At 53.2% G+C, this 15,948-nt stretch overlaps 1 protein-coding gene across 1 annotated transcript; it reads right to left on the bottom strand.

The window, feature by feature from the left end:
* Positions 1-387: 387 nt before the first annotated feature.
* LOC131212961 (uncharacterized) lies at positions 388-14,218 on the bottom strand. The gene is made up of 8 exons (XM_058207062.1): positions 12,864-14,218; positions 12,689-12,795; positions 5,475-5,714; positions 4,362-4,473; positions 1,148-1,416; positions 805-943; positions 571-725; positions 388-497 (listed from the first exon to the last, which is right to left on the bottom strand). The coding sequence occupies exons 1-8, from the start codon at positions 14,216-14,218 to the stop codon at positions 388-390; spliced, it is 2,487 nt and encodes an 828-aa protein (XP_058063045.1).
* Between the last annotated feature and the right edge of the window lie 1,730 nt (positions 14,219-15,948).

The following is a 15,948-nucleotide window of genomic DNA, read 5'->3' as shown; positions in this document are numbered from 1 at the left end:
ACATAAGCCATTACACTTTCGTTCTCTTTACATATCACATTTTCACTGCGTGTGCCAAGTCGGTTGGTTGGTTGGTTGGTCGGACGTTGCCGGTCTGGTCTGAATGGTAGCCCTCAATCGATGTCCCCCGAGGGTGGCGATTTCCGGGGCGCCTCCGCCCGGGGTCGACTTGGGACTTGGGGCATTAAAATAAATATCTCATAAATAAATCCCCCAGCCGCGGTGTCCCCGGGTCTCCGTCGAGGGTTCCTTTTGCACGCTTCTCCCTTCGCGGCGCTCCCGGATCCTTGTTCCGGGTTCCAGCACGCAAACAGGACACGCCGAATGGACGGAGGACCGGGGGGACACACGGGGATTCGATCCGCGGGACCGGCCCTGGGACCGGCTCTACGTGGAGATTTGCGTGATGTGCGATATCCAGTCGACCGTGTTCGCGACCCGATGGTAGATCCCCGGTTGGCCGCGGGTGGCACAGGAATATCCGGCGGACACAATACCTGTCAAAGGTCGGACCCGAAAATTAAGATTAAACAAGCGCCAAGCGAATGTCGGGACGACCACAGGACTTACCGATCAGATACCATCGGCCGGTTTTTTCGTGCATCAACGGGCCACCGGAATCGCCCTGGCAGGAGTCCTTGCCGCCGCCCCGGTAACCGGCGCACAGCATCTCCGGATAGATCACCACGTTGATGCCGTTCGAGCGATGCCACCGTTCACAAACCCTGCAGAGCGAGCGAGAGAGAGAGAGAGAACGATGTTTGAATCGGGCGGACGGGCGGACGAGCCCCACGCCAAACTCACCGATTGTCCAGCACCGGCACGTCCACAGCCTGCAGAGTTTTGGGCCGTAGCCGCGAACCCGGATTGAGGGCACCCCAGCCGGCCGCCCACCCGAACTTGCCGAGGAAATCTTCGTTCTTCTCCGGCAGACAGATGGGGGCTGTCCGGCCGAACCGGAACCGGAACAGAACCGGAGCGCAAGAAAACGAGAGCAGAGGGAGAGAGTGAGCCACGGATGCATGGTACGGGAAAAAGAAAAACGGAAGGAAAATCGGGGTTGAGGGCCCGGGTTTCACTTCAATTTCGGGATCGTATGGGATGGAGGGCAGTGAAACCGGACGTGCACCCCCGCGAGAGGTCTTACCGATGTGGGGCATAAAGTGCACGGTTCGCTCCAGCGTCAGGACGGCCACGTCGAACCGGTCCGCTTGGGGGGTGAATTTGAAGTACGGGTGCACGTTGATCGTCCGCACGCCGAACGTGTAGGCCGGCAGGGGTTCGACCGCCGAGTTGATCACGTAGTCGCCGAGGGTCACGTGCACCTGCCGCGGGGTCGCCCGCGCCACGCAGTGCCCGGCGGTCACCACGTGGCGCCGCGAGATCAGCGAGCCCCCGCATCTGGAAAGCATAGACCTGATTTACAGAGTGCCGTGCAGAGGTGGCGGCATCGAGAGAACGGTGCGGACAGAGACAGAACGGGGAGGGCCACGAAGTAGATTGCCGACCGCGCGATGGATCACGATCGGTCACGCACCGGTTCCACCGATCGACAGGGAAGCGGAGCGGATCGCCGGAGATCGGGAAATCGAAAAGGAAAGGAAAAGTCCCACAGGGCGAGCGATCGGTGAAGTCCGGCCACCGATAACGATCGCGGAACAGATAACGCAAGGAGAGAAAATGAAGCACGAAACAGAGAGCAGACACGCCAGAGTCAGAGTCAGAGTCAGTGAGAGAGAGAGAGAGAGACAGCGTGAGCGGAAGGGAGGGAGAGAAAAAGAGAGGGGAACAAAATATGTTAGCGGATTAGTCAATGATTAGTGGCAGCGGCTTCGCAAACGGATTACGGCAACAGTCCCGTGGACAGGACCGTCCGTCCGCGGCCCCTTGGTGAGAGTTAATTAACGTTTATGGTAATGAATCTTTTTTGCGCTGGGCCCCGTGTCCCGTGGCGCATAATTCGATTCATTGTTGCAGAAATTACCGGGCCGGGCAATTACTGCCGCGAAGGGCCATGGCAAGATGGCGTTCTATCCCGCCCGGGTGGTTCGGGCCGTATCGGAAAAGAAAGTGCCCACGGTGGCCGTGATTGAGCGCCGGAATTGATTCTTCTGCTTCCGTTCCACGCTTTTTTCTTAGCAGCTCCTACCAACGACTGGGAAGATGACCAGCCAGGGAGCGTCGGTTAGTTGATTATTAGTCGCGCGAGGGGTGGCGAGTTATTGAAACGACGGAACGGGAGGTTATTCAATTACGAGAGGAAAGCCGAATGGGGAGGCCGTTGATCGCTCGTTCTTTGTTTGTTTCTTTGTCACCGGATGGAATGTCGAATCGCCGCCTTTTTGCCAACAACGCTGGACCTTTATTCCAGAGTGGAGCAAAATATGACTTTTTGATAGGCCAATAAACATGTCGAAAGGGATGTAATTTAAACGAAAATAAGATCAAGTAGGCTGGCAGCCAATAGGTCATTCTGCCGTCTATCGCCTCGTCCACAGTATGAGTTTTCTCTGCAGGTTTTTTCATATGCTAGCGTCCACACTAGTAGCTTTTGGGCGAAAAATTCCGTGAGCTCCAGTGAATGAAATGACAGTTCGTTTGTTTATGGTTTGATTTTTCAGTTTCCTTTCATTCTTCTTCTAGTGCCATTTTTGTCAAAATTTGATCCACTGTCGAAAAACTAGCCATATTTTTGGAAAGCAAAAAATATTTGCCGAAATTCGCCGTAAACTGTCAAATTGAAAAAAATACCCCCCAAACGGGAAAATATCCGGTAAACACAAGGCGCTCAAAAGCAACTCAAACTAACTCACGGAACTTTAGCCAAAGATTCATAGTTTCTTGGCTTGCCATACATTTTTATCAAGTTTCTCATACTGTGAACCCCGGGTATGGAAACTGTTTTACTCTGAAGCTGTCTACAGTTTAAGAAAACTCTTTTAGGCTAAGGAAACTAAGCTGAGATTATACCAACTCAGGACAATGGAGAAATCGCTATAACAGCGATCGGTACGGAATTCCGTTCAGCGTGTACGCCTCAGCAAGCTCCGGTGTGCTGGACATGTCATGAGAATGGCAAGCGACGAACCAGCCTCGTGAGGCCGTCCAGAGGGACAGAGGGGACGTAGTGGGCTTCGCTTAACCTCTCGGCGGTTGATTGTTTTCCTTTTTCTTTGTTTCGTTTTCCTTTCCTTCCTAACGGACCGCTGGCTAAATTTATTCGGCGGTTTGGTAGCCGGATAAGTTCTGTTTTTATTGTACCGGACAGATCCACCCGGTTGATAGAGGGGTCACGCTCTAGACTGGCGTTACACAACGTAAAAACACAACGTTACAGTAAGCAACAGAAATTTACGTTGTCGCTGGTGCCTGTCAACACCGCTCGATGGTTGTAACTGTCGGATAAGAAGACAAATCACTTATCACGGCAGAGAGCCAAAGTAGAAGACCGGCCGCAAAGCCGTATCAACCACCAACTCAAAGTTTCGCACTCTGCGGTTTGAACCGACGTGAATCGGCAGTGATGGACCCTTCCCTGTTTTTGGCAAATTTTGCTGAACCATTTTCAGAGAGAGAGAGAGAAATTATTGGGAAAAGTGGTTCGCTCAGCTTCGATACTCAGCTCAGCTCACCATGGCTCACTGTTTACCGATGCAAATCGGGGCCCCCTTTGCTGAAGGGGGCCTTTCGATGACGACGATCGCGCCTGGTGCTAATTGATTCAATCACAAACTGTTTACTTAATTGAAGTAGAAAATCAACTTCAACGTACCGAACAATCGCTGACGCGCCGCGATTCGTGCCACTTTCATCCCGTCATCCCGTCATCCCGCTTCCGGTTAAGACAGCACAAACAAATCGCTATGCAAAGCGAACCGTGTGTGGTTCCGGGGTGGGGGGGGGCGGGGACCATTTTGCAGCACCGAAACCCCGGTTTCGGTGAGTGCCGGGTCGGCCCGGGCCGGGACCAATTACTCTCGGCTCGGCTCGGCTCGGCTCCGGCGACTTGTTTCGCTTCAAATTTATTTGGCCAAGCGTGGGATGAAAGTAAACGCACTCGACTTTCATTTTCGAGGCCGCGCGGTGTCGTGTCGCACTTTTCACTTTCTTCGCCCGACATCCAGCAGCGGCAGCATCCAGCGGCAAGATTTCTCCCGCCCAGGCGGGAACCCAGCCTTTTTGCTAATAATAAAAACAACGCGGCACCCGGAAACGGACACGGAATCGGTGTCAGGGTCCCACCCGGTCCCCATTCTTACGCCCTGCCCGCCCCCCCCCCGGGGGCAAACGGGGAGTCGACGGGGACATTAGCATAAATCATGCCGACCACGGGATGGAGATGCAGGGGGCGAACTGTTTACCTCGAGGATCCTATCCGGATGTAAGCCTGCCACGGGAACGATCCGAATCCGGCATCATCTCCGCCAACGATGCGCCGCTGGGCCGTCTGCTTCGCCAGCGATATTCCGCAACCTGCAATGAGAGGGAGCGCAGAGAGGGAAAGAACGGGGTTAACCAGACCCGAGCACACGCGGAGAAACGGGCGGGGAAAGGATTATGGGGACACACACGGAAGTGCCCTAGAGGCTTAAGCTAGCTTTTGGTCGCTCGGTACGCGGTGCGATCGGTGGGGGGGAAAGGGTGGTGAAACATAGCCAAAGCATTGGCGGCAAGCGGTAGCGACAGACACAGAACATCCAGCAGGTTAGTGATAACAGGTGTGTAGGGGTGTGTAGGGTAGGTTATGCAAACATGTTCCCAGTGGGATTGAGAACTATAAATCAAACGCTACGTCACAAATGGCTCTCATGAGTTCCATTTTCCTACGAGGCGCACTGGAGACACTAGAGAAGGATTGGCCGACCCCCAACCACCCGGCGATTGGCCACACGGAACGGGTGGTGCTCCACTTTGTGGACTCTACTCGATTAGGTGAACCTCCGATTTATTGATCGATCCGATCCGTAGCTCGCTAATGGCACGTTACGGAGTGCACTCATCAACGAGGACAGCTTCAGGCTCTTGTTGGATAATCACACACCCTGCGCGGTGTCCCATTATCCGGGGCGCACACTAAATCGGTGGCGTTACCTAAGCCCTCATCAGGTCCACTCCATCATCCACGGTTTATGTCCTTCAATTCATCAGCTCTCCGAGTGATCGGGTGATCGCGCCCCGGTTCCTTCGATCCTTCGACCGGTCCCAGATGCAGGTGCTCCCTCACAAAAACCAATCCCCACACACAGTGTCCCAGTCCTGGTCCTGCTACTGCTACATCCGAGTGTTAGGCATGCCAACGTCCACCACCACCAAGTACCCCGAGTAGTAGGTCCCCCTCCCCCCCGGGGGGATCCGTTTGTTACGTGACGTTAGAAAGGCTACGGTCTATCTACGGGCCTTCCCACTGGCCACCGGTGGAAGTGAGTGCGGGATGAGGTGTTGGTGGTGGTGGTGGTGGTTGAGGGCACACTCACTGGGATCGTTCTGTACCGGACCGTACTCGATGGTGGGGACGTTCGTCAGGTCGACGGCCGTGCTCGCGTCGATGCCGATGTTGGCCGACTTGGCCGTCCGGTGGCAGCAGCCCTTCAGCATTCCGCCGCACGAGCCCTGCAGCAGCCCGCCGGACATCCAGCAGAGCAGGAAGAACTCGCACGTGCCGCCCTCGTGCTGGCACTGCAGCTCCGAGCGGACCCCGCGCCGAATGTCACCGACTGGATATAGTGCGGAAGCGGAAGTTAGTATCCATCCTTTTTTTTTTTTTTGCTCCGTATCTCTGTGTGTTCGTGTGTCTGTGGGCTGGTATTGGTCTGTGTTGGGGTCGGTTGGGTGTTCTCGCTCTGAGCATTTGGCAGCTGATTGATTAATTTGATCGTCCGCTTCCGGTTCGAATCGGCCCAATCGGGAGTCATCCCGGCGATGGGGAGGAGATTATGACGGGGTGAATGGGAAGGGGGACAAGAAAAGCGCCGCGTCCGCGTGATGAATGGGCGGGTTGATTAAGACACACCGTGGCCAGTCGAGGCCTGGCGATGAAGATGATGGCTCGCTCGCTCGTGATGATGATACAGGAAGTAGGAACTATGCTGCCCGCTGGTGCGAGTTCAATGTCCGGACAGCTGCGGTGCTGCGGTGCATTCGGGCCGGTGATTGGGTTTTGTGTTACATAAACCCCTGCCGGCCTGCATTCTCGCATCCCCTTCATCGCCGCGCGCGCGATCGCATCTTCACCCGGGCCGCTCCCCCCCGGGGTTTCTATCACCGGTTCACACTCTCACTTTCGTTTGCTGTAACTCTTTTTTCCTGCCATCCGCGCTGCCACGCTGGTGTCCCTTTTTCCCTGCACGCTGGACCGGTTTTCGGTGCCTGCTGCTGCTGGTCGGTGGGGTTTTCTTTCTCCACCGTGCGCGGATCGACCTAAACGGGGAGCGAAACAGGTCCCATCGAGGAAGTGCAGCAGCGCCATGCGCGCGGCTCACGAGCAGCGCGGCCATTAAATAAGCTGTTACGGATCACGGGTTTGGCGCGGGTCTTTGGTCCGGTGGGGAGCGGCAGAAGGGACACCATAATGATGTCGTCGGTTAGCGTAACGCTCTCGGCTCAGCTCGTCAAGTGCTTCGAGTTTCAAATGCTGGGGTGCTCGCCCCGTCGGAGGCACGATTAACGGGTTCCAGGATTTAGGGTTTTGTTCGAACAAACTGATCTAATGCTATTTTAAATTTTTCGTTATGTTCTTGTTTAAATTGTTTCAAAATGGCTCAACGCCTGTTGATATTATACATTTGAATCTAATCACATTTTCCTAATTTATTCAGTGTCGCTCTTGTATAGCATCTTTTGAGGTGTAGCAACATTACTTCATGACAGGCGATCAAAGCTACCTTTGAAAAAAGCACATCGCAACGATAGGCTGGTAGACAACGCACACAATCCTTGTAGAAGACGGATCAAAACAAATTGGGCAGCATTGGTTGAAAACCAAGTTGAAGTACAAATTTGAACCTTCAAAATCAGGTATTTATTTTTCGACATGTTCACCGTAGAACACCATACTCTTCCAACGTGTTTCAAGTTTTTTCATTCCGTCACTGCAAGGCTATTGCAACTCGAACCCAGAACGCGATAGCTGCCTTCAATTCAGTGTCCTAGATGTGATTACCCGAAAGGTAATCTCTTGACGCAAAGTCGGAAGAATACGGAGATCGTGAAATTGATTCAAACTTCAAGCTTCTAAGAACCTATTAAGATCCACGCAAAGTGCATGAAAGTGCATTTTTGTGTTGCAAGATTTCTTGTTCAATGGTTCCTTTGATGTTTTAATTTGGATTGCGATACGCTGACGAGTTATGGGCCGGTCATTTTGAATCTAATCTTCTACAAGTTTGCTACTATTATCGTCTGAGTTATTTCACTGCTCCAGCCATCACTGCAGAGCGACCATTGCGTCAACAATTTCTGGTTGACAATTACAAAATTTTGTTACACATCGATTCATAGTAGACCTGTGAACAGATAAGCTAGTCACTGCCAAAACGATGATGAATCTCACTAGGATTCACTTTCTCACCAGTGAGAAATGCTCGTGCAAAACTTCTCACCACGTTCGGTACTAGCGCTCTTTACAGGGTACCAAACAAATGCCGTAACCGTTAAGGGAAAACAAAATCGTATGTTCTTTTATCGAACTCGTTATGGTACACGAAATAAGCTGCCAAATATTGACTAAAGTAGTTAATTAAACTGTGCTTGTCTAGCGTTATACATGCCAACCCAACATTGTAGTATGCAAAGTGGAAACACCCTCTTGTGCTTATGCTCTGCTATTGGTTTCCACAGAGCGGCCCAGCCCCCCGATCGAGCAGACCCGATCCGCAACATAATTGAGCAAAAGTATAGATTTAACGACGTTTCCGCCCCATTAGGTACCTTAGTGGCTGGTTGATAAACTCCGAAAGTTTAATCCGAGCCCACATTTCGGTGACCGGAAGAAGCGTGAAAGAAAATGGCAAACTCTGTGCCATCGGCCGGTAACGATGGCCCTACTTCCTATGGCCGATCGTCACCCATCGTGGCACTCCGGAAAACTCCGGTTCGCATGTTGTTACGCAATCGCGCCGGTCAGCCACCGCAGCACAGACATTAGGACGACTCTCTGTGTCCACCGCTCGGTGTGTGACGAAACGGCACGATGGCGCCGATGCCGGAGTTCCGGAACCGATCGCTAATTTGCGTTCGCCCCGTTTGAAGCCGTCCTTTCACGCGATGGCTTCGAAAGGCCAGTGGTGGCGGCGGCCTCCCAAAAACAGATGCCAGACCGAGGACCGTTTACTCTCCGAAACCTCGACTGGTGAATGTTTTGTCTGCCGGTGCCGGTGCTTTTTTTAGCCACGCGCTCCTGACGAGGAGCTCCAATCTGTAAACCAAACAACCGAATCCGCGTGAAGGTGGCAAAACTGTGTGGTGGCCACAAAAGTTTTCTCTTCGCTTCGCTCAGGAACCCGATCCGGCCAGGGGATGTAGTGTGGCGGTTGCGGGTAGCGCAAGAGGCACACCATTTCGTAACGCCCGAAACCCGAAATATCGAGTTGATCGCGGCTTACGCGAAGCGAGAGCTTAAATCAGTGGGTTTTGTGTTCGGCTCTGTGTACGGAGATTGTTTGTCGGGGGTGGCATTGTATGTTGCTTTTCATAGCAACCCCTACCGGCGGATGTAGCATAAATAGAAACGGGCCCCGGGCTCCGGGATCACGACAATTGCGGCGCGTTTCGTTTGAATTTTCACCAAACACAAAAACCACCCCCCGTTTTGAGTCGTGTCGACATTTTCCAATTCATTTTCCACGCTTTTAGGCCCTCTGTGTGCCGGCCGGGGGGCACATTTATTAAATCGCTTTATGAAACACCCTTAACGGGGCCTCTTGGCCTGATCTGGTCGGTGGGTAAGGGTTTTTCGTAACACGGAGCCCCCTCGAAGCGCCGTTCGGTGGAAAACAATCCGAACAATTTGTTGCGCCTTTAGTTCGAAATCAGTCCACTCGTTCGGTGGCGCTCGTTCTCGGTTGGTGAACGGTGATTGAATTTCTCTTTCTCTAGATCCCTATTTCAGTAACACTCAATCCGAGCGGGAGCCGTAATTACGTTAGCTCATTTTCGCGCGCGGCCCTAGCGTAAATTATTGACCTTTTTTCCTTCTGCTAAGGCTGCAAGAGTCTGCAGAGGAAGAGAGAGAGAAGAGAGAGTGTTTTTGTGGCCCTTTTCTGTAATCACCAACGAATCACAAGCAAAAGGGAAAATGATCATCAAGAACACGGACGGATGACGCACTGAGCCCCTCGAAACATGAAACACGCGGCAGCAGCATCGAACGCGTTACGCAACGGTTTGACGATAAAAGCTCGACGATTTATGGTTGCGCGCCCTTTTTCATTATGTTTTCATGCTGTGCCAGACGCCACGCCGAAGGCTCCAGCGGTTTGTCGGTGTGCCAAAAACTGGCTTCTGGCTCCTTTCGGGTAATTTAATCAGCGGACCGAACCAGACGGAAGCAGCGTGACTGGGGTGGGAATTTCACCGGAAAATCAATAAGCGAAACAACAAAGCCGGTGACCGTCGGAAGTGGCCAGTTTTACGCGAACAGAATCGAGCAGGCGGCCAGCGCCGTAAGATGGTGCGATAATACCCACATATCCGGCAGGACCACTCCGCTGTCTCCCTCTCACGCACGCGGTGATAACGCTCCCTCGATGACATAATCAGCCATCAGCCGGTTTCCCGGCCGTCCGTCCAGCAGAAGACGCATTTCGGATTCGCGGATTGCGCGGACTGCGGGGTTCGGTAAGTGGCCATCGGCACCGCCGCCGCGTCATCGACCAACCGAGGCAACTTTCACTCCATATTTTATCGGGCCAGAAGCGAGCGAATTGCGAGCCTTGTGCCGGGCCCCATCCGTCTGTCGTCGAGTGGTCAGCGGCAGCAGCCGTAAAAAAGGTGTTGCTGGCTGGCGGGAGATGAGCCGGCGCGATATTTGCACGGCTCCGGTCCGGTTCGTGACATGATTTAGTGGGGGGGGCGGGGGGGGTGCCCGTGCCGTGGCCGTTTACGTTTTGCCACCAAATCAAACACGGGATTCCGGCGCGCACCACCCCGCGCGGGGAAAATGCGGAAGCGCTTGGCGCTTAAAACGAGCCATTTTGTTTCTCTTTTGTTGTTGATGTTGGCGATCGAACGTAAAACCCCCTCGGTGGAAACAACAGTGGCCTTCCTTTCGTAGTCATAAAGTGAAATTAATTACCTAAGAAAACGTAAACGAAACTGAAAACGTTGAAACGGACTGCAACGGAGCTTAGCCACGAGCGTCAATTGATATTTTACATTAATTTACAATTAAACTCAAAGCTAGATCCATTAAAGGTAATTATACAAAAATTTCAAACATAACCGATGTTTCTGCCTATGAGCTACCTATGAAAGCAACCACCAACCCAATCCAATTCAATAGCATCTAAATGGAACCATTAACTGTTAATGATAAATCGAATGAAATATTTGATGAGATCACTACAAGCTTGATGATTTACAAACAAATCGATGCAAATCGATGATCAATGATTCGATGCGATAAAGTGAAAGCCATCCAAAGTTAGAGAATATCAAAATCGATCTAAAATTCGGTCACTAAACGAAAACTGCGTTAAGATATTTATTTTCGATAATACCTTGAAAGCTCGAACGGAGAACCTCCAAATATTTTTATTCGGAGTTATCGACCTTTAATGTTACACGTTTCGCTCATCGTTCGAGCAAATTGTGGATTCCTTTCCATTAAAGCTTGGTTTGTTTCTTCGAAAACCATTCGATGAGCATTTTATTGATAGCTCCAAAATCCCCAAATTTATTATTGCCACTGATAATCCGTCGGATGTCCAATTTCCACTGGTACCGTTGAAGGAGCATACAGCCCATAATGGCGTATATCGCAAATCAGAAGATAAAGCTCTGCTAGCGACATCTAAAACATTAACCGGACGATTTCATCTTCATCACCTGTTATCAACTAACTGAACCCTCGAGTTTTATTTATATACAAACAAGAAACCTTATTCTCATATCCAATTCACCACTAATCCACCGCTCCAATTTAGGGTCACCAGTTGAGCAAGGATACGCACTGAACCGAAGACGGCCCCTCACATTCCGGCGACTCCTTATCGGCCCGTTAGTTCGGGCGTGATCGTGAGTTAAGTCGCGCGGTGGCACATCGCATTATTACACCACTAGCAGGTTCCAGTTTCTTTGTTAAAATCTTCACATTTTAGCACCAAGCCAGACCAGGCCGTGCGTTGTTGCGCGAACGGCAGCCGCGCATTTAAGACCCGCCCCCCTCTGCGCCGGCCCCGACACCTTCGGTTCGCGCGCGGAGAAAGTATTTTAAGTGTAGCAATATAACGCGCCTTTCGCACGGACCCTCCAGTGTGCGCGCTGAAGTCAATCCATTTCAGCTGCTGGCCGGGTCCGGGGCCAGGGTTGTGTAAGCTCTCCCCTCCGTCGGTGCAAAGTTCAAGCGTTCGAAGCGCGATCGGAAAGAAAAGTGTTGCCAACCGCCCCAAACGGTAGCACCAGTTTTGACGAGCCGTAAAGATTGGGCCACGGAGATTAATTCACCCCGAACCGCACCCGGCCACAACCCGGGGGTCGAATTTTCTCCGACGGCGCAATGGCTCGCGCTCGTAAATTTACTGTGCCAAGCTCGAGCCCCAAATTCCCCAAAAGCCGAGCCCTTTTAGCGCGAGCTGAACGGTGGCCAACCATTTGTTGCGCTCTGGTTCTGGCGTTTAGAGTGAACGGTGAATGGGGTCACCCATTCGGGAAGCTTTCGAGGAGCAGCAAGACTAGGCCGCAAGCAGGAGCCTTAGCCAAACATGGTCTAATGGAGCGGTGTCGTTGGCGATGGAAGGTCGGAAACTATGGAGGGTGATCCATCTAGTGTTTGGATTCCGAAGATAGGGCGCAAAGTATCGATGCCTGTCTGCTGTCTTAATGGTACGTTGCAACGTCCTGTTGAAACCAAATGTCGTCCAAGTTTTCAGCTTTAATTTTGCAAATTTCAGCCAACATATTTCGGTAGCTTACGCCGTCAAGCAAAATCCTCACTAAGCAGTCACTCGTTGTGAGTGCATTGGATTCTTTTGCACGACATGTGAGTTTTCCGATCTGATCTCCGAAGTGATCGTCTGACTGAAGACTGACCACTTTGAAAATGTTTTTAAAAATATTTTTCAATTTTCTGCAAGTATCTGGCGTCCCATTTCGCAAACTTCAAAGTTTTAGCCAAACGTTTACAATTTCCGGAATGAAGTTTGAAGTTTCAAAAGTCAATTAAAATCCAAACACTAGATGCATCAACCTGTAGTTACTAACGTCGTAAAGGTTTGGCACCGAGGATCCCGCAAAATCCGGAGGTCACAGTGGATGATAAGGGAAACGCACAGTAGTTGGCGATGGAGTTGGCCAACGAAAGCAAATGGCGGCACTTTGGCCCACGGACACCACCCATCCCGGCACACGCGGAACCGGAAGAGAGTACATGCCAAATGAAATTCCCAACAGCGCGCGCGAGAGAGAGAGAGAAAGCAAGAGCGAGAGAGAGAGGGAGAGCGGGAGGGAGAGAGAGAACACGCGGGCCACTTACCACGGTCTTTGCTGCTCGCCGCCGGCTCGTCGTTGATGTCGTCCTGGTTGAACTCGTTCCTCACGTCCTGGATGGCGGCCAGCTCGTTGAGGCCAAAGTTCTGGTCCCTGCGGTGAAAGGAAGCGACCGGATCATTAGGACCGGATACACGGACCCCGGGTGCTTCTGGCCTCACCTGAACACCACATTGTCCACCCCGAACCCGGACGGCCCGGACAGGTCACCCTGCGGGAAGACAACCCGCGGCGATCGGGTTTTCCACAGTGGCTGGTAAATCTTCTGGGTCGGCTCACTGTACAGCTTGGCCGGGAAGTACGGTGGCCGGTTCGGGGCCCCCGCCACCACCTGCTGTTGCTGCTGCTGTTGGTACGGACTGTCGGTGTAGTAGCCACCGGGTGGCTCGAACGCCCGGAAGTTTCCACCGTCCGGCCCGAAGGGCCCCGGCCGTGGCTGCTGGATGGCTGTGATCGGTCCTCCGACATCCCCGAACTTAGTCACCTGATCGTCCCGGAACGGGCCGCCCGGTTCCCGGAGGAGCCTCGAGGGCCGGGCCAATGACTCTGCCGGCCTCAGGTCGATCGCTGGGGGCCGGCCGAAATCGCGGAAATATCGGTTGGCGTACAGGCTGCGCGTAAAGTCCGGATCCGGGTCGCTGGCGGTCCGAGTCTGACCGCGACCGATCGATCCCCCTTCGAACGTCCCCAGCTCCGGACCCGCTTCCGGTGGCCCGTACTCATCGGCCGTGCTGACGGGCTGCTGGAAGATGCCCAGATTGTCGCCGAGCGTCAGGCTTTCCTCGCTGTAACCTTGCGGCGTGAACCCACCCGCAGCCTTCAGTGGTCCCGGGAACTGGATCCCGGATCGACGCGCCCCGATGACGGGTGTATCGGAGCGAGAGTACCCGCTGTCCTCTTCGCCAGGTGCCGGTGGCTGAGCCGACCCATGAGCCGGTTCATCGTCAGCCGTCTCCTTCGGTGGGTAGCTCGGCCCAAGGGGCTTCAGTTCACCCGGCCCCGGGGCGGCCTCCTCCTGGTAGAAGTAACTGATCGGAATGATCTTGTACCGGTGCTGCCGTGGCTGTGGCCGGCTCGCGTTCGAGTAACCGTCGTAGTAACCCTGCTCCGGTGCCGGTTCCTGCTGCCCACCATCGACCGTCTCATCCGAGCGGCGCATCTTCGGCCGTCGCTGCTGCCCCCCTTGGTCGTCGAACCGGAACGCTCCGAACGTCCCGGGCAGGTTCCGGCTGTTGGTCGACCGGCTGTCGACGTAGCGAATGTTGTCGACCTGCGAGAACAGCTGATGTGGCACGAGCAGGTTCCGCACCGGCCGACTCTGGCCCGTGCCGGCCCCCCGCCACGGACCGAGCTGCTCGATCCTCAGCCCACCCAGCTCCGGGCCGGCGAACGATCGGGTGGCCGGTCCGCGAGCGTTCAGCTTGTTACTCGGCCGACTGTGGGGTGATTCGATCGCGTGCGCCAACAGTATCCCGGCCACGATCGTGAGCAGTCTCCATTTGGTGGGCCCTAACATTTTACCTCATTCGTGACGTTTGCGAGGCCTCGGATGCGGGCTCAGCTCAGACTCCCGGACTCGCGGAAATTCCTGCGGGGGGCCGTGTCTGGCGTCGGGGAGATCGGGAACGGGAGCTTCCAACACGGGTCACCGTCACCGTCAACGCTGGGTCACCGGCACCACCTCAGCTACTAGCACTTTGGAGAGACAGGAGGAAAGGAATTAACACTACGATCACCCAAAGTCTACTCGTGATGGTGGCGATCGGCGATCGAGCGAAGGATCACAGCCCTTTTGCCGCGGGACCGTGGGAAGGTTTTCCCCCGTTAGCACCGTTTTCACTTTCGTTTCCACTCACATACACACTGAGGAGTGAACACTGACCGGGCGGACTGAGGGCGAAAAACCGCGCGCGCTCGCACTTTTGGGGTGAAATCGGTCCGAATTTTACTTCCCCCGAATTTGTTGCTCGTTCGCCGGACCCGATCCGACCCGACCCACCCACTGAAGTCCTCGTGCAGGTCAGACACAAACACACGCTCACGGAGAGTTGGCGGACGGTCGGCCGACCCCAAACCGATCCACGCGCTTTCTTTTTCGTCTCGGCCAAATCAGCCGATTTTAGCGATTCAGCGGGCCAGCTCCGGAACAAAGGGCGTTATCCTTTTTTCCGTCGGCCAAGTGCACCTGTGAAAGGGCGCGTGTCCTGCCACGGCCAGGGCCAATAAAAGCTCGCTCTCGCGGTGCATGAATTTAAATGTCCAATTAATATTGCGCCAACCAGCACCGCCTCATCATCATCATCAGCTAAGGGGCTACATAAATGAATAAGCAAATGAAATGAAAAGGGCGGCCAACCGACTCTGTTCCGTACTGTGCCGGTGCGCCGCTTTCACAGCGGCGCTGACCGCTGCGAAGCTTCATCACATTTCGCAGCGGGTGAAGATTAATTTCACTTTTAATTTCGTGGCCACGCTACGGAATCATGCGGGTGTAATCATAAAACTATCAATCGTCCACCTCACGGACTCATCACGCTCATCACTACTTGCGCGTATCACATAACCCGCACCGGGCGCGATCAACGACGATGATGATGGATTACGAAACCAGGCCTCCTCGGTCGGGGACCCGCGGCGCTTCGCTCGGCTGGCTTCGGCTGACTCTTCTTCCGTGTAACAGAACGGTAAAGTGTGGAAGCGAAATCGTTTCCAAAATAACAGGGCCTAGCCAGGCCGGTGAATCAGCGACGTGAATCTGTGCAAATCGGGATATTTTATACCGGGGGTAGGACGTTATGCTCCTTTTCCCCGTCAGGCCATCGGACCATCCCATGTGTCATTAGTAATGTGCCTGCGGCCTTGTTTTTTGGTCCTGCTCGTGTTATTAGCACACTTTTGTGTTCCAAATTTGGGTTGGGAATGGGACAAAAATTAATGGTATATTATTGGAAGACTTGGCCCTACATTTTATTAGACAACTCTAATCTGTAGTGAAACGATAGAAACCCCCTGAGCCCCCTAATAGGAAGAAAGCTTTCTTCAAGATAATTTTAGATAACCGATCGGACAAAAATATGCTCTTATTATCAAGGTCTCAAAAAGGGTCTAATTCTATAGAGGAGCTTCGTACTTTCAAATTCATTAGGATTTTGTTTGTAAGTTACAATCACTGCCAAGCCCTCTTATGTCAGCGAGGACAAATGAGTTTCGCAGGCCGTGTAGTGCTGATTGAATCAGATACACTGG

The sequence above is a fragment of the Anopheles bellator genome, chromosome 2 (assembly GCF_943735745.2).
Source record: "Anopheles bellator chromosome 2, idAnoBellAS_SP24_06.2, whole genome shotgun sequence".
In the NCBI taxonomy this organism is placed as follows: Eukaryota; Metazoa; Arthropoda; class Insecta; order Diptera; family Culicidae; genus Anopheles; species Anopheles bellator.
This window is presented reverse-complemented; position numbering and strand designations above follow the sequence as displayed.

What these genes read in the sequence shown, in the direction of transcription:
- LOC131212961 (XM_058207062.1), bottom strand. Translation starts at nt 14,218, where the DNA reads ATGTTAGGGCCCACCAAATGGAGACTGCTCACGATCGTGGCCGGGATA. An exon ending in GGCGAGCAGCAAAGACCGTG is followed by an intron (nt 5,715 to 12,688) that starts GTAAGTGGCCCG and finishes CACTATATCCAG; the next exon opens with TCGGTGACATTCGGCGCGGG. An exon ending in CGGCCGATGGTATCTGATCG is followed by an intron (nt 498 to 570) that starts GTAAGTCCTGTG and finishes GACCTTTGACAG; the next exon opens with GTATTGTGTCCGCCGGATAT.